General features: G+C 41.5%; 1 protein-coding gene across 1 annotated transcript in view; it reads left to right on the forward strand.

Annotated features, from left to right (window-relative positions):
- FAM237A (family with sequence similarity 237 member A) overlaps window positions 1-9,669 on the forward strand; it is a 66,521-nt gene extending 56,852 nt beyond the window's left edge. Inside the window, exon 3 of the mRNA XM_044304908.1 lies at window positions 9,446-9,669. Within this exon, the coding sequence (XP_044160843.1) occupies window positions 9,446-9,579 (134 nt within the window). The 3' untranslated portion in view covers window positions 9,580-9,669. The remainder of the gene's footprint in view (window positions 1-9,445) is intronic.
- Window positions 9,670-15,230: the final 5,561 nt, after the last annotated feature.

The raw sequence follows: 15,230 nt of genomic DNA on the forward strand, positions 1-15,230 counted from the left end.
GCCACTCTGTGATATCCTCCTTCTGCTGCCATCTCCACACTATGTCAAATATCTTTATTAAGGTCTCATTAAAACATATAGTACAATAATTGCCAATATAAATTTAAAATTGGATCCCATATTTGGCAACCAGGAGGTCGTCACCAGTTACATTGGTCAGTCCATATACATAAGAGGGTGATAACAGAATACACACTCAAATAACCTAAGTTGTCTTCCTATTCATAAGAACCTCATCATAGCAGCACATGTCATTGACCATAGCAGGGTTGGGACCTACAAACAAATATATATATATATTCTGTCTCAGCATCGGTTGTACCTGTGACAAGCTTCTTGTAGACCCAGTCTGTAAGGATGTATGCGGCAGGTTGAATGATCACTTTAACAGATAGCTTACTCAATGAATAAAGACTCCAGAGGTAACTTTCAATGCTTCTTTATGCTTCAAGGTAGCAAGGATATGAACATAGAGGCTTTTTCATAGGTAAATTTCTAATGAAGTTACACAGCTCCCTCACTCTGCAGTCTCTTCACAACAACTATACAAAATGGAGTTACAGCAGGAAATGGAGGGTGGGAACAACCAACTAGCCAGAAACAGCAGGGGTGTAAGGATCATACCAAATAATATAGTAACATAACATGTAATAACAACTGCTAGACAGTAAAAGCTGCGTGGCAGCACACTCCCCGCTGGTATCGTGAGATACCACTATATACTACATTATTTCCTTTTAACATACTATTAACATTGCATACAGTAACATGCTATTTAACCTTCTCAAGTCTATAAGCTAGCTATATTAAAGGTCTTAAGTGACTCCTTCACATAATTTTTGGAAGCGGGCATAATTAAGACTGTCCCGGTGGCTGGTCTCAGGAAGGTTTTTGATGCCCCATCCTTAAAGATCCTGACTTCCACACTTCGGACTCTTCCATCATTACTAGTAATGGCCTTTGTAATAAGTCCAACTGGCCACTGGATCCGGTGAGCTTGCTGGTCTTTTAGCAGGACCAGGTCCCCTTCCTTTAAGTTAGGCTTCTGGGTTTGCCACTTTTTACGTCTTTGAAGAAGTGTGAGGTATTCCTTCCTCCATCTGTCCCAGAAACAATCTGCAAGGTATTGAGCGTATCTCCACTGACGTTTATATATGTCCTTTTCATCTTGCAGGAATTCTGCGACTTTGACAGCTAGGGTTGCGCCACACAATTCTAATCTTGGAATAGTGTAAGCAGGTTTTGGAGCTAACTTGGCTCTTCCTAGTAGAAAACCGACATAGGATCTATGATCTATGATCTTGAGATAAGCCACAGCCGCTATAGCCTCGGTAGATGCATCACAAAAGATGTGAATCTCTTTCCTCAGACTTCTTGAAATTGAAGTGGGTGAATAGCAGCATGGGATATTAAGTTCTTCCAGTACTTTCATGGAGTTTCTCCATTTCTCCCATTTAGGCAGTAGGTCTACTGGCAGAGGGGCATCCCAATCTGTCACTCTCTCAGTAAGCTGGCGAAGTATGGATCTCCCTTGGATGGTAACTGGAGTCACAAAGCCTAGGGGATCGTAAAGGCTATTAACAGTTGACAGGACTCCACGTCTGGTGAATGGCTTCTTGGCGTCAGAGACCTGAAAGGTGAATGTATCTGAAGTTATATTCCAGAGAAGACTGAGACTCCTTTGAGTGGGTAGGGTATCTACTCCCAAGTCCAAATCCTTCAAATCCTTAGCATGATCTTCTGGATTGAAAGACCTCATTACTTCACTGCTATTAGATGCAATCTTATGAAGCCTTAAGTTAGCAGTCAACAGGAGCTGTTGAGTTCTTTTTATCAGATTGACGGCTTCTTCAGGTGTTGAAAAGGATTTCAGGCCATCGTCTACATAAAAATCTCTCTCAATAAATTGCCTGGTGTCAGATCCGAATTCCTTTTCACCTTCCTGCGCTGTTCTTCTCAGTCCATAAGTTGCCATGGCAGGAGATGGACTATTTCCAAAGACATGGACTCTCATGCGATAATCTATCACCTGATCATTAATGTCATTGTTGCGGTGCCACAAGAACCTGAGATAATTTCTGTGGTCCTCTTTGACTATGAAACAGTGGAACATCTGTTGGACGTCAGCTGTCACAGCAATTGGTTCCTTCCTGAACCGCATCAACACTCCTACAAGGTTGTTCGTTAGATTTGGACCAGTTAGAAGAACATTATTTAAAGAGGTTCCCTGGAACTGAGCGCTTGAATCAAAGACTATTCTGATTTGCCCCGGTTTACGAGGATGGTAGACTCCAAAGGATGGAAGGTACCAGCAGTCTTCACCTTCCATAAGGTCTGGTGCTGGCTCAGCGTAAAGGTTATCTAAAATCTTCTGCATAAATTCTAGAAAGTGCTCTTGCATCTCAGGTTTGTTACAGAGAGTTTTCTCAAGTGCAGCAAATCTGGTTAAAGCTTGTTGTCGATTGTTAGGGAGAGTAAGCCTTGGTACTCGGAAGGGTAATGGAGCTACCCAACTGTTGGAATTGTCCTTGAAGAACTCTTCATCCATAATCTTGATGAACTCCTTGTCTTCGACTGAAGGGGCAATCTTGTTGTCATCACAAGTAGTCTGGTACACTGAATCACCAAGGTCCTTCTGAGAAGTGAGCTTGCAGTTTATACCTTGGAGTGCTTGATATGGGACTTCGCTTTTAAAATCAAGTCTTTCCTTCACATAATAGAGCAATGGACATTTCATCGACCGATAGGCAACACTAGTTTTGTAGGAAGCTACATCCAAGAGATCTTGAGATTGATCTAAACAGACTTCTCCTATTATCACCCATCCAAGATCAAGTTTCTGGGCCTGAGGAGCATTATCTGGACCATTACATAACTCTCTTATTTTATGAACTCTAGGAATGTCTCTCCCTAGTAGAATCAAAATCTTAACATCCTTGTAAAGAGGTGGAATGTAGTCAGCAATGTGGCTCAAATGAGGGTGATGACGTGCAACCTCTGGTGTGGGGATTTCTTCTCTATTGTTCGGTAGCTGATCACATTCGATTAGAGTTGGAAGAGGAAACTCTATGTCCTCATATTCTGATGCCACTATGAAGCCACGGGCTCTTCTTCCAGAAGTATTGATCTTTCCTGCACATGTCTGCAAGGTATAGGACCAAGTCTCTCCATGAATGTTGAATAGGTCAAAGAATTCTGTACTGGCCAATGAGCGATTGCTCTGATCATCGAGTATGGCATACATTTTTATGGAATTTTGTGGACATCCTTCAGGAAAAACCCTTACAAGACATATCTTGCTACAAGACTTGCTATGAAGCCCTTCTCCACATACCTCTGTACACCTTGTGGTTACGGGGTTGGCACATTGCTCAGTTCTCTCCCCGCCTTTAACTGATGTAGTCTTGGGGTTGCTGCCGGGTGAAGGTTTCCTTTTGAACAGGTCTGAATGAAGAGCGTCCACATGTTTGGCACTGTTACACAGGGAACATCTGATGGCGATCTTACAGTCTCTAGCTAAATGATCGGAGGATGCACAACACTTGAAACAGATATTATGCTCTTTGAGAAATGACTTGCGTTCTTCAATAGGCTTATCCTTGAATGCACAACATTTGGAGAGAGAATGTGGCGCATTATGAATAGGACACTGTTGATTAAGATTGCTTGCCTTAATGTCTGTAGCCAAGACGTTGGATGCTATCTTGGTCTTCCTCACGGCAATAGGATGCTTTAAATTCTTAAATTTACTGTTGGTGGCAATACTCCTTGAAGTAGTTAAAGGAATGGTGGTTGTATCTGGATAGAAGAAGCTTGGGTCATTCTTGGACCTTGCAACCTTCCGCACGAACTCTGCAAAATAAAAAAAAGGAGGGAAGGAAACATGATGTTCATACTTATACTTTGATCCTACACTAGTCCACTTTTCCTGAAGATGACTAGGCAACTTTGCTACAATAGGATTTACTCCCTGAGCAGTGTCTAAATAGCTAAGACCTGGTAAACTAGGATCTAACTTCGCAATTTCAAGTTCATGAAGGAGGTCACCTAACTCTCTAAGCTTATGATTGTCCTTAACAGAGATCTTAGGAAAGTCGTTTAGTCTCTGGAATAAGGCAGATTCAATGACTTCGGGGCTCCCATAGTCTTGTTCTAGACGTTCCTAGGCAGCATCAAGGCCTGCTTTAAAGTTATAAATGTAAACAGATTTAAGTCTCTTTACTTGTTCTGAAGATTGACGCCCCAACCACTTTATTAGTAAGTCGAGTTCTGCTTGAGGTTCAATGTCCAAGTTCTTGGTTACCGCCTTAAATGTAGATCTCCAACTTCTGTAGTTCTCTGGGCTGTCATCAAATCTAGACAGTCCAATAGTAATCAACTCTCGTTGAATCATATATTTGCTGAACTCTGCAGCATCAGTGCTTTCGGTTTTTATAGCCACAGGGGATACTGATGGTGCGCCGACTTGGACCATAGTTGGTATCAGATGTTGGCTGGTAGGTGGAGAGAAAGGTGTTGCAAATGGGTTCAAACTAGGTAAGGGTTTGTCGTCTGAAGGTCTCTGAGCATTTGAAGTTGAAGAGAGCTGTATCACAGTGGGTATAGAGTTCATTCTGTAGTCTTCTGTTATGCCTTTGTAATCTCTATTCACATAGGGTTGTGGTGGCACATAAGCTGCGTAGGTTGGTTCACTTGATTTTGTGACATGCGGTTGTTGTGGAGTGTCTCTGTTAGTAGGTGTGTGTAGTTGACCAGCTTGATTTGGCAACACATTGCCTTCTGATCCACTTGCTGGATGATTATGAGAAGAATCTCCAACTGTAGGTGGGACTGTATTGTCTTGGTTCTGGGTTAAGACAAACTGTAGGGTCCTTTCAACAGGGTCTTGACAAGCAGCCAAGTTGGGACAAGCTGCTCCTTCTTCTTCCAATAGGGCTTGTTCCAAGACAGATAATTCAGCTAAGGCTACTTCCTTTTCTTTCTTCTTCTGAAGGATTTCTAGCTGAGCCTCTGTTTCTGCTTGAATGCGTTTAGCTTCTGCTTTGATGGCTGCTTCTCTTTCAGAACAGGCCGCTTGAACCTGGGCTGCTGCAACCTTCTGGCGAGCTTTGACTATTTGGTCACTCAGCGTTGACCTTACAGAACAGGACCGCAGTGACTTAGAACAGGATTTATTATAGGAGCGGGCAGATCTAGATGATTTTCCTGAGTGTCTGGAAGAAGCAGATATACAGGATGTAGTTTCATGTAGCTGTGCTAATCTACCTTCTATCTGTGCCTTTGCTTCAAGATATGTGCTATGCCTCTGCTGGTCAGTGGAAGTAAAGTCCTTTAATTCTAATGCAGCTTCCTCTATGTTGGAATGAGACAATAGGGAATAGTACTTCTCAGAAAGTATTTTATAGTTCTCAAATGCCTTCTTAACCCTTGAGAGAGCAATGTTCAATTGCTCAGAATTGTTGCTAGTTTCATTAGTGGCTGTTATACAACTTAAAGTCTGGTTACTAGATGTTTCTTCCTTACTTGCTTCATAAGCCTCCCTTGCCTTCAAGGATGGATGAGGGGCTCTAACAGGACGAGCAGAATAAAGTAAGGAGTCTGCTTTATCTTGATTAAATATAGGTAACTCTGTGGGATCTCTGTCAGACATAATGACAATTGCTGTAGTTTTGGTGTCTTGTTAGAAATCTGCCAGAGATCAGCTCTGTAGGTAGTGACTTCTGTTAGTAAGCAGGCTGAGCTGAGGAGCTGGATATTTGTGACAATGAGCCAGCTAGTGCTGCAACTGGTTCAGACTGGATAGCTCAGCTCAGTAGGCAGGAATATACAGTATTTCAGTAGATTCAGGTATTGGATTCACAACCCAAACAGCTTGACAATGATGAATCCTTGGGACTTGATATAGCTATGAAACACAGTCCTTGCACAGTTCAAAAGGCACTTATGGCTCCCCAATAAAGGCAAAACTTGTATAAGCTGGTATTACTAGAGAAATGGGTCCACAGCACAGACCAGCAATCCCTGGCAGTAAAGGCTGTAACAGTTATGGAGCATTCAGTAGGTGGCTAGCTTCATATGCAGTGTAATGCTTCTGGTGACTGCGGCAGTGACACACAGGCATTGAACTTTCAGTGCACAGCCTGAAGATGGCTTCCTGTCTTAGGGAGTTAGTTCTTCACACAGGCGCGTGGTTACTCACGTTTCTGAGGCTGCAGAGATAGCCATGTGATGGATTCTTCTAGAAATGTACTATTCTGTCTCAGCATCGGTTGTACCTGCGACAAGCTTCTTGTAGACCCAGCCTGTAAGGATGTATGCGGCAGGTTGAATGATCACTTTAACAGATAGCTTACTCAATGAATAAAGACTCCAGAGATGATTTTCAATGCTTCTTTATGCTTCAAGGTAGCGAGGATATGAACATAGAGGCTTTTTCATAGGTAAATTTCTAATGAAGTTACACAGCTCCCTCACTCTGCAGTCTCTTCACAACAACTATACAAAATGGAGTTACAGCAGGAAATGGAGGGTGGGAACAACCAACTAGCCAGAAACAGCAGGGGTGTAAGGATCATACCAAATAATATAGTAACATAACATGTAATAACAACTGCTAGACAGTAAAAGCTGCGTGGCAGCACAATATATATAGAACCAAATATAAAAAAGAGAAAAGAGAGAAGCAGCACACAAAAAGAAAACGTGCGGGTGCAAAAAAATCCTCCTGGGAGACCTGCGACCAAGGTCCCAGGTATAGATAATAGAGCAAAAGAAGGCAGCACTCCAGATGGTAATGAAAAAGTGGATGGTTTATTCACTCATCAGCAACGTTTCAGCTCTCTCTATGGAGCCTTTTTCAGCTGGACCATCCACTTTTTCATTACCATCTGGAGTGCTGCCTTCTTTTGCTCTATTATCTAGAACCAAATATATATATATATATTTTGAACCAAATTTGTCCTGAAAAAAATCTGTGAACCGGCGAATAGAATTTTTGAAAATTTCACTCATCTCTACTTATAAGCTAACAATAACATATATTACTGGTGTCTGTATTATCATATATTGTGCCTGTGTATAAAGCAGTAATAAGTATATTATCTTTCTGAGCAGATGTGGTGAAGCTACACTACATAATGATATGAGATTCAAATGCTCGCACACAACTTTTGGACACAGCTCTGCTAGCTGTTTAGCATACAGACAAAAGAAAGGTATTGTTTTAATCAGCATTATAAGCCCTGCCAGGCAGTATGTCTGGTTTAATAGGGTTGATCCTGGTGACAGAGACTCTTTAAGTAAGCCTTTTTTGTTTACAACCTTTTGAAATGTTTAAGATTATTTTAGGTAAATTTTACATATTATTAATCTATTAATAACATTAACAATCAATCATTTCTGTATCAACTCTTCTGTAAGAGCATAGGTTAGGATAACACCATCATGACATGCTTACTGTGTTAGGATTATTTTTTAAGGATGGAAAGCACATAAATTATTAAATATATCTTGTGTTAAATGATTATACTATGGGTTGGGAAAAAAATGGACAGCATATGGCTGTCATTAGTGTTTGGCGAGCATGCTCGGCCGAACACTAATTTTACTTGAGCATCACGATGCTCGGCACATTGCGGTGTTCGGCCGAACCCCGCGTGTGCTCGAGCGCGATGCTCGAGTCTCCTCCCCGCACGTTGGTTGGCTGCCACGCAAAACCCACTTTTTGAGGACCAGTTCAGGTCTGAAGTCACTTTGTGGGGCTTACATAGTGGAAACCCCGATAAATGACCCATTGTAGAAACTACACCCCTCAAGTTACCCAAAACTGATTTTACAAACTTTGTTAACCCTTTAGGTGTTCCACAAGAATTAAAGGAAAATGGAGATGACATTTCTAAATTTCACTTTTTGGGCAGATTTTTTATTTTAATAAAACTAACACATAGAGGGTTAACAGCCAAACAAAACTCAATATTTATTACCCTGATTCTGCGGTTTACAGAAACACCCGACATGTGGACGTAAACTGCTGTATGGAACAGGGCAGGGCGCAGGAGAAAAGGAGCGCCGTATGGTTTTTGGAAGGCAGATTTTGCTGAACTGTTTTTTAGATGCCATGTCCCGTTTGAAGCCCCCATGATGCACCCTTACAATAGAAACTCCCAAAAAGTGACCCCATTTTGGAAACTAGGAGATAAGGTGACCAGTTTTATTGGTACTATTTTATGGTACATATGATTTTTAATTGAGCTATAATATGTTTTTTGTGAGGCAAGGTAGCCCAAAAATGTCTGTTTTGGCACTGTTTGTATTTTTAATTTTTTACAACATTCATCTGACAGGGTAGATCATGCAATGATATTAAATATGTCTACTTTGTTTGTTTCAGATTTACATAAAGCATTTTTGAAAAAAAAAAATATGTTTTTGTGTCTCCATTTTCTGAATGCAATTTTTATAATTTTTCTGCCGATCGTCTTGTGCAGGGTCTTGTTCTTTGAAGGAAGAGTTGACATTTTTTTTGTTACCATTTTTTGGTACAGATGTAGTAGAGTTAACACATTATTTATGAGACGTGTTATCTAAAATAAATGCATTAAGCAAACACCTTCAATTGCTTTTGTCTCAAGATAGTTAAGAAATTTGAGTTAAGAGCTTGAGTGCTAACCATGCTACATCGGTACATATGATTTTTCGATCATTCATTATTACACTTTATAGGGCAATAAATTGGTTGTTTTAGCACAGTTTTTATTTATTTATTTATTTTTACATTTTACAGCTTTCACCTTAGGTTAGGTCGTGTGACATTTTCATAGAGCAGATCGTTACGGATGTGGCAATACCTAATATGTATACTTTTTCTTATTTATTTAAGTTTTACACAATAATAGCATTTTTGGAACCAAAAAATATGATTTCTTAGTGTCTCCATAGTCCGAGAGCCATAGCTTTTTTATTTTTTGACCGATTGTCTATGCATTCTTGAAAGGAAAACTCTGTGAGTATAATAAAATATACTGAATGCTTTTACCTACGGGTCTGCTCTATGTTGATTTACTTTAAAGGAACATACGCTACCGTTTGTTGCCGGCTGAATTATATACTGGGGAGGAAGGATGAATATGCTCGTTGCTGGTCGGTTCAGAGTCTGAGGAGGTGGAGAAAGAAGATCCAGTGGAACAGCCACCTGAAAAATCAGTAGTTTTTGTGCAAGATTCTATCAAAGTTGTTTCAGCGCGGACGAAAAAATAAATAAATAAATATATATACTTTTTGCAAGATAAACCGTAACTTGAAAGAATAGCTGAAGGAGTAGAAGATATATTTAGGCATTCATTTGCAATGATCAAATCTATTTAGGTTTCCGGCAGGCTACATTAAATATTGATGATGTATGTGCAAAATATGAAATTGCTTTATTGTGTTAACTCTTATCTTGCAGAAAGATTTTCCCACAATCGAAGATCTGTTTTACCGAGTCAAAAAGAAGTCATTCAACACTTAATAGATATCCAAGTAGACAAAAGTGAATCCAGACTACTCAGAAGTATCAAAAGTGGAATCAAGAGGAAGTAGTTAAAATTGAACTGAAGTGCAAAAATAACACTTTTCAGATCATTAACGTTAATGAACATTGAGAAAAATGATCCACACATTCAATTTCAGATTGCACTTGGATTCATATATAAAATAATGTGTTTGATACAAATGCATTACAAATAAACATGTTCTTGAAAGGGTTCAATACATGTATCTGGTTTATTGACTATAAAGCATCATAAAGAGCCAATTGCTTATCACATTTTAGCTCTCCACTGAACATTCCACCTGGAGGATATGTTTGGTTAATAAAAATGATTTTGGAGGATACCAAAGCATAGTCTAACCATGCTTCTGAATTCAACAATAAAGGCATATACAGATGGACAAGAGGTCAAAGTTTAATCCTTTTGGGTACTCATCAGGAGCCACAATGTGATCTGAATGGCTGCTAAGGCTACTAATTTAATGTACTGATGAAAACATGTAACAGAATAATTGGCATGTCAAGAAAAATCCAAAGATCATGCATGTCACATTTAGAGAAACTAAAAATGTGCAAATTCAGGATTATTGCAAATAAAGCGTGTGTTCTTATCAAATTCAAAAAATGAATTTCTATTCATTTATAGAATCCACAGCACAAATTTAAAAAATAATCTCTTAGCTTTTGCATAATTATTTATGCCTTTATTAAAACAATAACATTTGTTTAAAAATTCTGTAATTTTCATCACGTAATCATGGATTGCAATCTCAGTAATGTTGCTTTATTTTTTTTGTAAAAAAGCAAACTACTAAACCTTCTTACAATTACAATACTCAGTATAATTGTCCTGTTCATCCTAAAGATACAGGGGCAGATTTATCATAGACCTGTGGTGTATGCTGGTTTATGATAACCAGGCATGCTGACGAATTCTGTGCCTAATTTATGATGAGACATATGCTGGTTGCTGTATATTTCAGAGTTCATTTATGCCAGAAAACTGCCACATTACAAATCACTAGTAAGACCACACATGGAGTACTGTGTACAGTTCTGGGCTCCTGTGAACAAGGCAGACATAGCAGAGCTGGAGAAGGTACAAAGGAGGGCAACTAAAGTAATAACTGGATTGGGTGGACTACAGTACCCTGAAAGATGATCAAAATTAGGGTTATTCACTTTAGAAAAAAGACGACTGAGGGGAGATCTAAAAACTTATGAACGGCAGAGGCAATATTCAAATTCGTGATATAGTGCGTTCGTTCAACACTACTGACAACCATACATTTTTCTCTCAAATAGAGCTGTGAGTGCAGGATGAGTTGCCATCATCATTGGTTCTATTTTGGGGTACATACAACTTTTTGATCACTTTTTATTTTGCTTTTTGGGAACTAGAATAAAAAATACAGCAATTCTGCCATTGCTTTCTGGAGTTTGTCATTGCGGCCTATACCGTGTGGGAAAAATGACATGTTATCTTTATTCTGCTGATCAGTACAATTACAGAGATACCCAATTCTATTTTTTTTTTTTACATTTGACCACTTACACAAAGCAATTTTTAAAAGAAAAATCATGTTTTTGCATCTGAAAGCCATACTTTTTTATTTTTCTGGCAAGGGTCTTGTTTGAGAGCTTGTTTTTTGCGATATGAGATTACAGTTTGATTGGTACCATTTTGTAGTACATGCATCACTTTGAGCTCTCAGTATTGTGCATTTTATGAGACGAGGTGACCCCAAAAATTTCGGACACAGTTTTTTTACAGAATTCATCTGACGGGGTAGATTATATGATATTTTTATAGAGCAGGTTGTCTTCTCACTGTTTACCGCATGCCCAGTGACGTCATGACTACTATCAACTGGCCTGGGCGCAGCTAAGCTCCATTCAACTGAACGTCACTGGGCCTGCGGTAAACAGTGAGAAGGCCACGGCGCTACTGGAGCGCCGCTGCCTTCTCAAACAGCTGATTGGGGGGGAGTCCCGGGTATCGGACCCCTGCCAATCTTATGCTGATGATCTATCCAGAGGATAGATCATCAGTTTAAACAAACTGCAGAACCCCTTTAATGGAAAGTTGAGTAGAAAGAAAAAGTGTGGTACAAAAAGGTGTACAAGCAACAGGAATAACTGCAGCCTTGAAAGGATTTTAAAAAAAAAGCCCATTCAAGATTTTGAGGGAGGTTGACAAGGAGTAGACTGTGGCCAGAGTCAGTGCTTCAAGAGCCACCATACACAGATGTATCCAGGACATGGGCTTACATTTTAAAGCTTGATTGCTTGATTGGCCAGCAAAGTCATCTGACCTAAACCCCACAGAGAACCTATGGTGCATTGTCAAGAGCAGTGATTGTCAGTTCACAGTGTTCGCCAACGAACACATGCGGACTGCTATCTTGACTCACCCATCCGGTGATGCACAGGTAAGCCCTTACCTGTGTCGGGAGCCGGTCTGAAATCAAATACGGTCACCGGGGGCAGGTAGTTCCGAGAACAGTCCGATGAAGGCCCCCGGTGGCTGTTCTTGGAACTGCCTGCTCTCGGTGACCGCAATTGATTTCAGACTGGCTCCCGGCACAGGCACAGGTAAGGGTTTACCTGTGCATTGCCGGACGGGTGAGTCAAGATGGCAGCCCGCATGTGTTCGTTGGCGAACACTGTGAACTAACCATCACTGGTCAAGAGTAAAAGAGAGACACCAGACTTTAGTCCTCCGTAATGAACTGAAGCTGCCGTACATTGTTTCCTATGGAGCTCCTTCTTGTGGCTGTGGCAGATTTTGAATCAAAGAAAGACCCTAGTGGCAAGTTATTGCCTCCAAGGCAGCTCCAATAATTGTTTTTCTCCTGGCTGGACCTTTGGGACTCACTATGGTTTTAGAGCCTTGGCCCATTGGTAGTCTGGTGGGCCAATCAAATGGTATCTATCTATCTATCTATCTCTGCCTGTCTACTTTATTAAGGACGCCTTTATATTATTTGAGAAGCACATACCTATTGCCTTAGGCTACTTTCACACTTGCGTTCGGAGCGGATCCGTCTGGTGTCTGCACAGACGGATCTGCTCCTATAATGCAGGCAATGAGATCCATTCAGAACGGATCCGTCTGCATTATATTTCAGAAAAGATTCTAAGTCTAAAAGTTAGTCAGACGGATCCTTCCAGACTTTACATTGAAAGTCAATGGGGGATGGATCTGTTTGATATTGAGCCATATTGTGTCAACTTCAAACGGATCCGTCCCCATTGACTTACATTGTAAGTCTGGACGGATCCGTTTGGCTCCGCATGGCCAGGCGGACACCCGAACGCTGCAAGCAGCGTTCAGGTGTCCGCCTGCTGAGCGGAGCGGAGGCTGAACGCCGCCAGACTGAGGCATTCTGAGCGGATCCACATAGAATGCATTGGGGCCGTAAGGATGCGCTCGGGGTCGCTTGTGAGAGCCTTCAAACGGAACTCACAAGCGGAACCCCGAACGCAACTGTGAAAGTAGCATTAAACTGTCTGATTATTATGCCATTCTGATATGTCAGAATGAACTGCTTCATCGTTCCTCTCAATCTGCAGGAATTGACCATTAGCTAATCACTGGTGGTGAGCAACCTCAGCCAGTAAATGGCTAAGCGAGGGAATAGGAAGTATGGACTAGCTGGGACATGGGAATCACTGAAATGAAAGCGACAGGGAACTGTGAGATATTTACAGCATTCAGGTGTTAAAGGAAAAAAAGTATTGGTCGGCAATCCACTTAATACCTTCCTACAGACTTGAATCAGTGTGACTGTTCTCCTCTGATTTTTAAGGCACAAGTGCCCAATGCAGTCAATGACTGGCTTCAGTGGTGATGTGTCCCCAAGTTCATCACTAAAGCCAGTCAGTGGCTGCAGTGGCACAGGTGGCCATGTTCATACCAGGCTGAAAAAAAAACAAGCTGTAGAGCAGATGATGGACAAAGAAGAGCCAGCCCTCAGGACTGGAGTGGCTTGGAGCAGGTATGAATCATTCAATAGATGATGCAGGCTATAATAAAAATAGTATGATTACCAGAATACCACTTTAGTAGATATTTTCTGTTCCCATAGTTTCCATGATAATCATTTGAGATGAGTGAATTTTAAAAAAATTCGATTCAGCCGATTCGCTTAATTTTCCGAAACGATTAGATTTAATACAAATTTATTTGTTGTGAATCTCGTAAAAAAAACTGCTATTTCCTGGCTGCAGAGAGCCTGTATAGTGGTGTAGAACACCGTGCCTTGCATGTAATACACATAGGGATTGTGCTGTGGTAGTGAAACGGACATGACAGGCGTCGCTCTTAGAATCACTGCACACTTTACTGATTTGGGCAGTAACAGGGCCAAAACGTACCAAATAACTCAAGTATGAACTGAGCCTTACCGGTCCATGTTTGCGTCAAGAAGAAGAGCACTCCTTTTACACCCTCATCAGCTGATTCCACATAGATGTCTACAGAACCTGTTCTATTAAACGCTAATACAAGTAGGGCCCCCCACCCGAGTGGAGAGGGTGTCAGCAGTAAGTTTGTGTGGACGTCACTGATTATTTTGCCCTTCCTCTGATCCGTCAAAACAACAACCGGATCTTGTCTGTTGAGCATCTGCCTTTACTTGGTCAGCACTTGTGCAGTAATACATCAGTATCGTTAATGCCCCCGCAAAAAAATCAGTGGATCGAAATAAGAGATGACCGGTGAATGGAATATTTGTTTGTTGCATGTCTTCTGTGTTTTGTACCCACTCCTGCTTTTGGCTACCAAATCATAAACCAATTCTGATGGGACCATACAAGCCTTACAGCGGCTACACAGACAGGATCCGTTGTGTGTCTCATTTTTCCTTTCTTCTGACAGATCAGAAGAAGGGTCAAATAAATGGTTATGTCATCCAGGCAAAAAAGGGCAAAATAGTAGCCCAGTCATGGAGTGGGGAGGGTGGGAAAACAGCTTGAGAAGTCCACAGAGTGGCCCAATGACATAGTGGCAAGGTGCAAGCAGCACGAGGAGACCACAGAGTGGCCCAGTGACATAGTGGTGAGGTGGCAGCAGCAGCATGAGGAGGCCACAAGAGGCAAGGTGACATAGTGTTGAGGTAGCAGCAGCATCAGGAGACCACAGAGTGGCCCAGTGACATAGTGGTGAGGTGGCAGCGGCAGCAACATGAGGAGGCCACAAGTGGCAAAGTGACATAGTGTGTAGGTGGCAGCAGCATCAGGAGACCACAGAGTCACTCGCTGACAGAGTGGGGAGGTTAGTGGCACTAACAATACCTGCTGATGATGGTGGGTGTAAGAGGGAACACTTGGCATCAGATGTGTGGCATCAGCGGGTGGCAGCATCAGAATAGCAGCTAAGGCAGGTAGCCAGAAGAAACTGGTCTCTTTTGTCAAGGTTTGGGTGACGCAGCATTGATGATCTAATCCTGGCTGATCCAAGCCTGATTAATCTTGACAAAGGTCAGTCTCTCCACATTTTGGGTGACCAGACGAGTTCTCCTTGGGGTAACTATGGCCCCCACTGCACTAAGCACCAGCTCTGATGCCACACTACTGGCCGGGCAGGACAGCTTTTCCAGGGCAAACTCGGCCAGTTGCGGCCACAAATCCAGTTTGTCTGCCCAGTAGTCCTGTGGATATTCAATGACAGCTGGCAGAGTACACTCCAGGTATGCCA

The sequence above is a fragment of the Bufo gargarizans genome, chromosome 8, assembly GCF_014858855.1.
Source record: "Bufo gargarizans isolate SCDJY-AF-19 chromosome 8, ASM1485885v1, whole genome shotgun sequence".
Classification (NCBI taxonomy): Eukaryota; Metazoa; Chordata; class Amphibia; order Anura; family Bufonidae; genus Bufo; species Bufo gargarizans.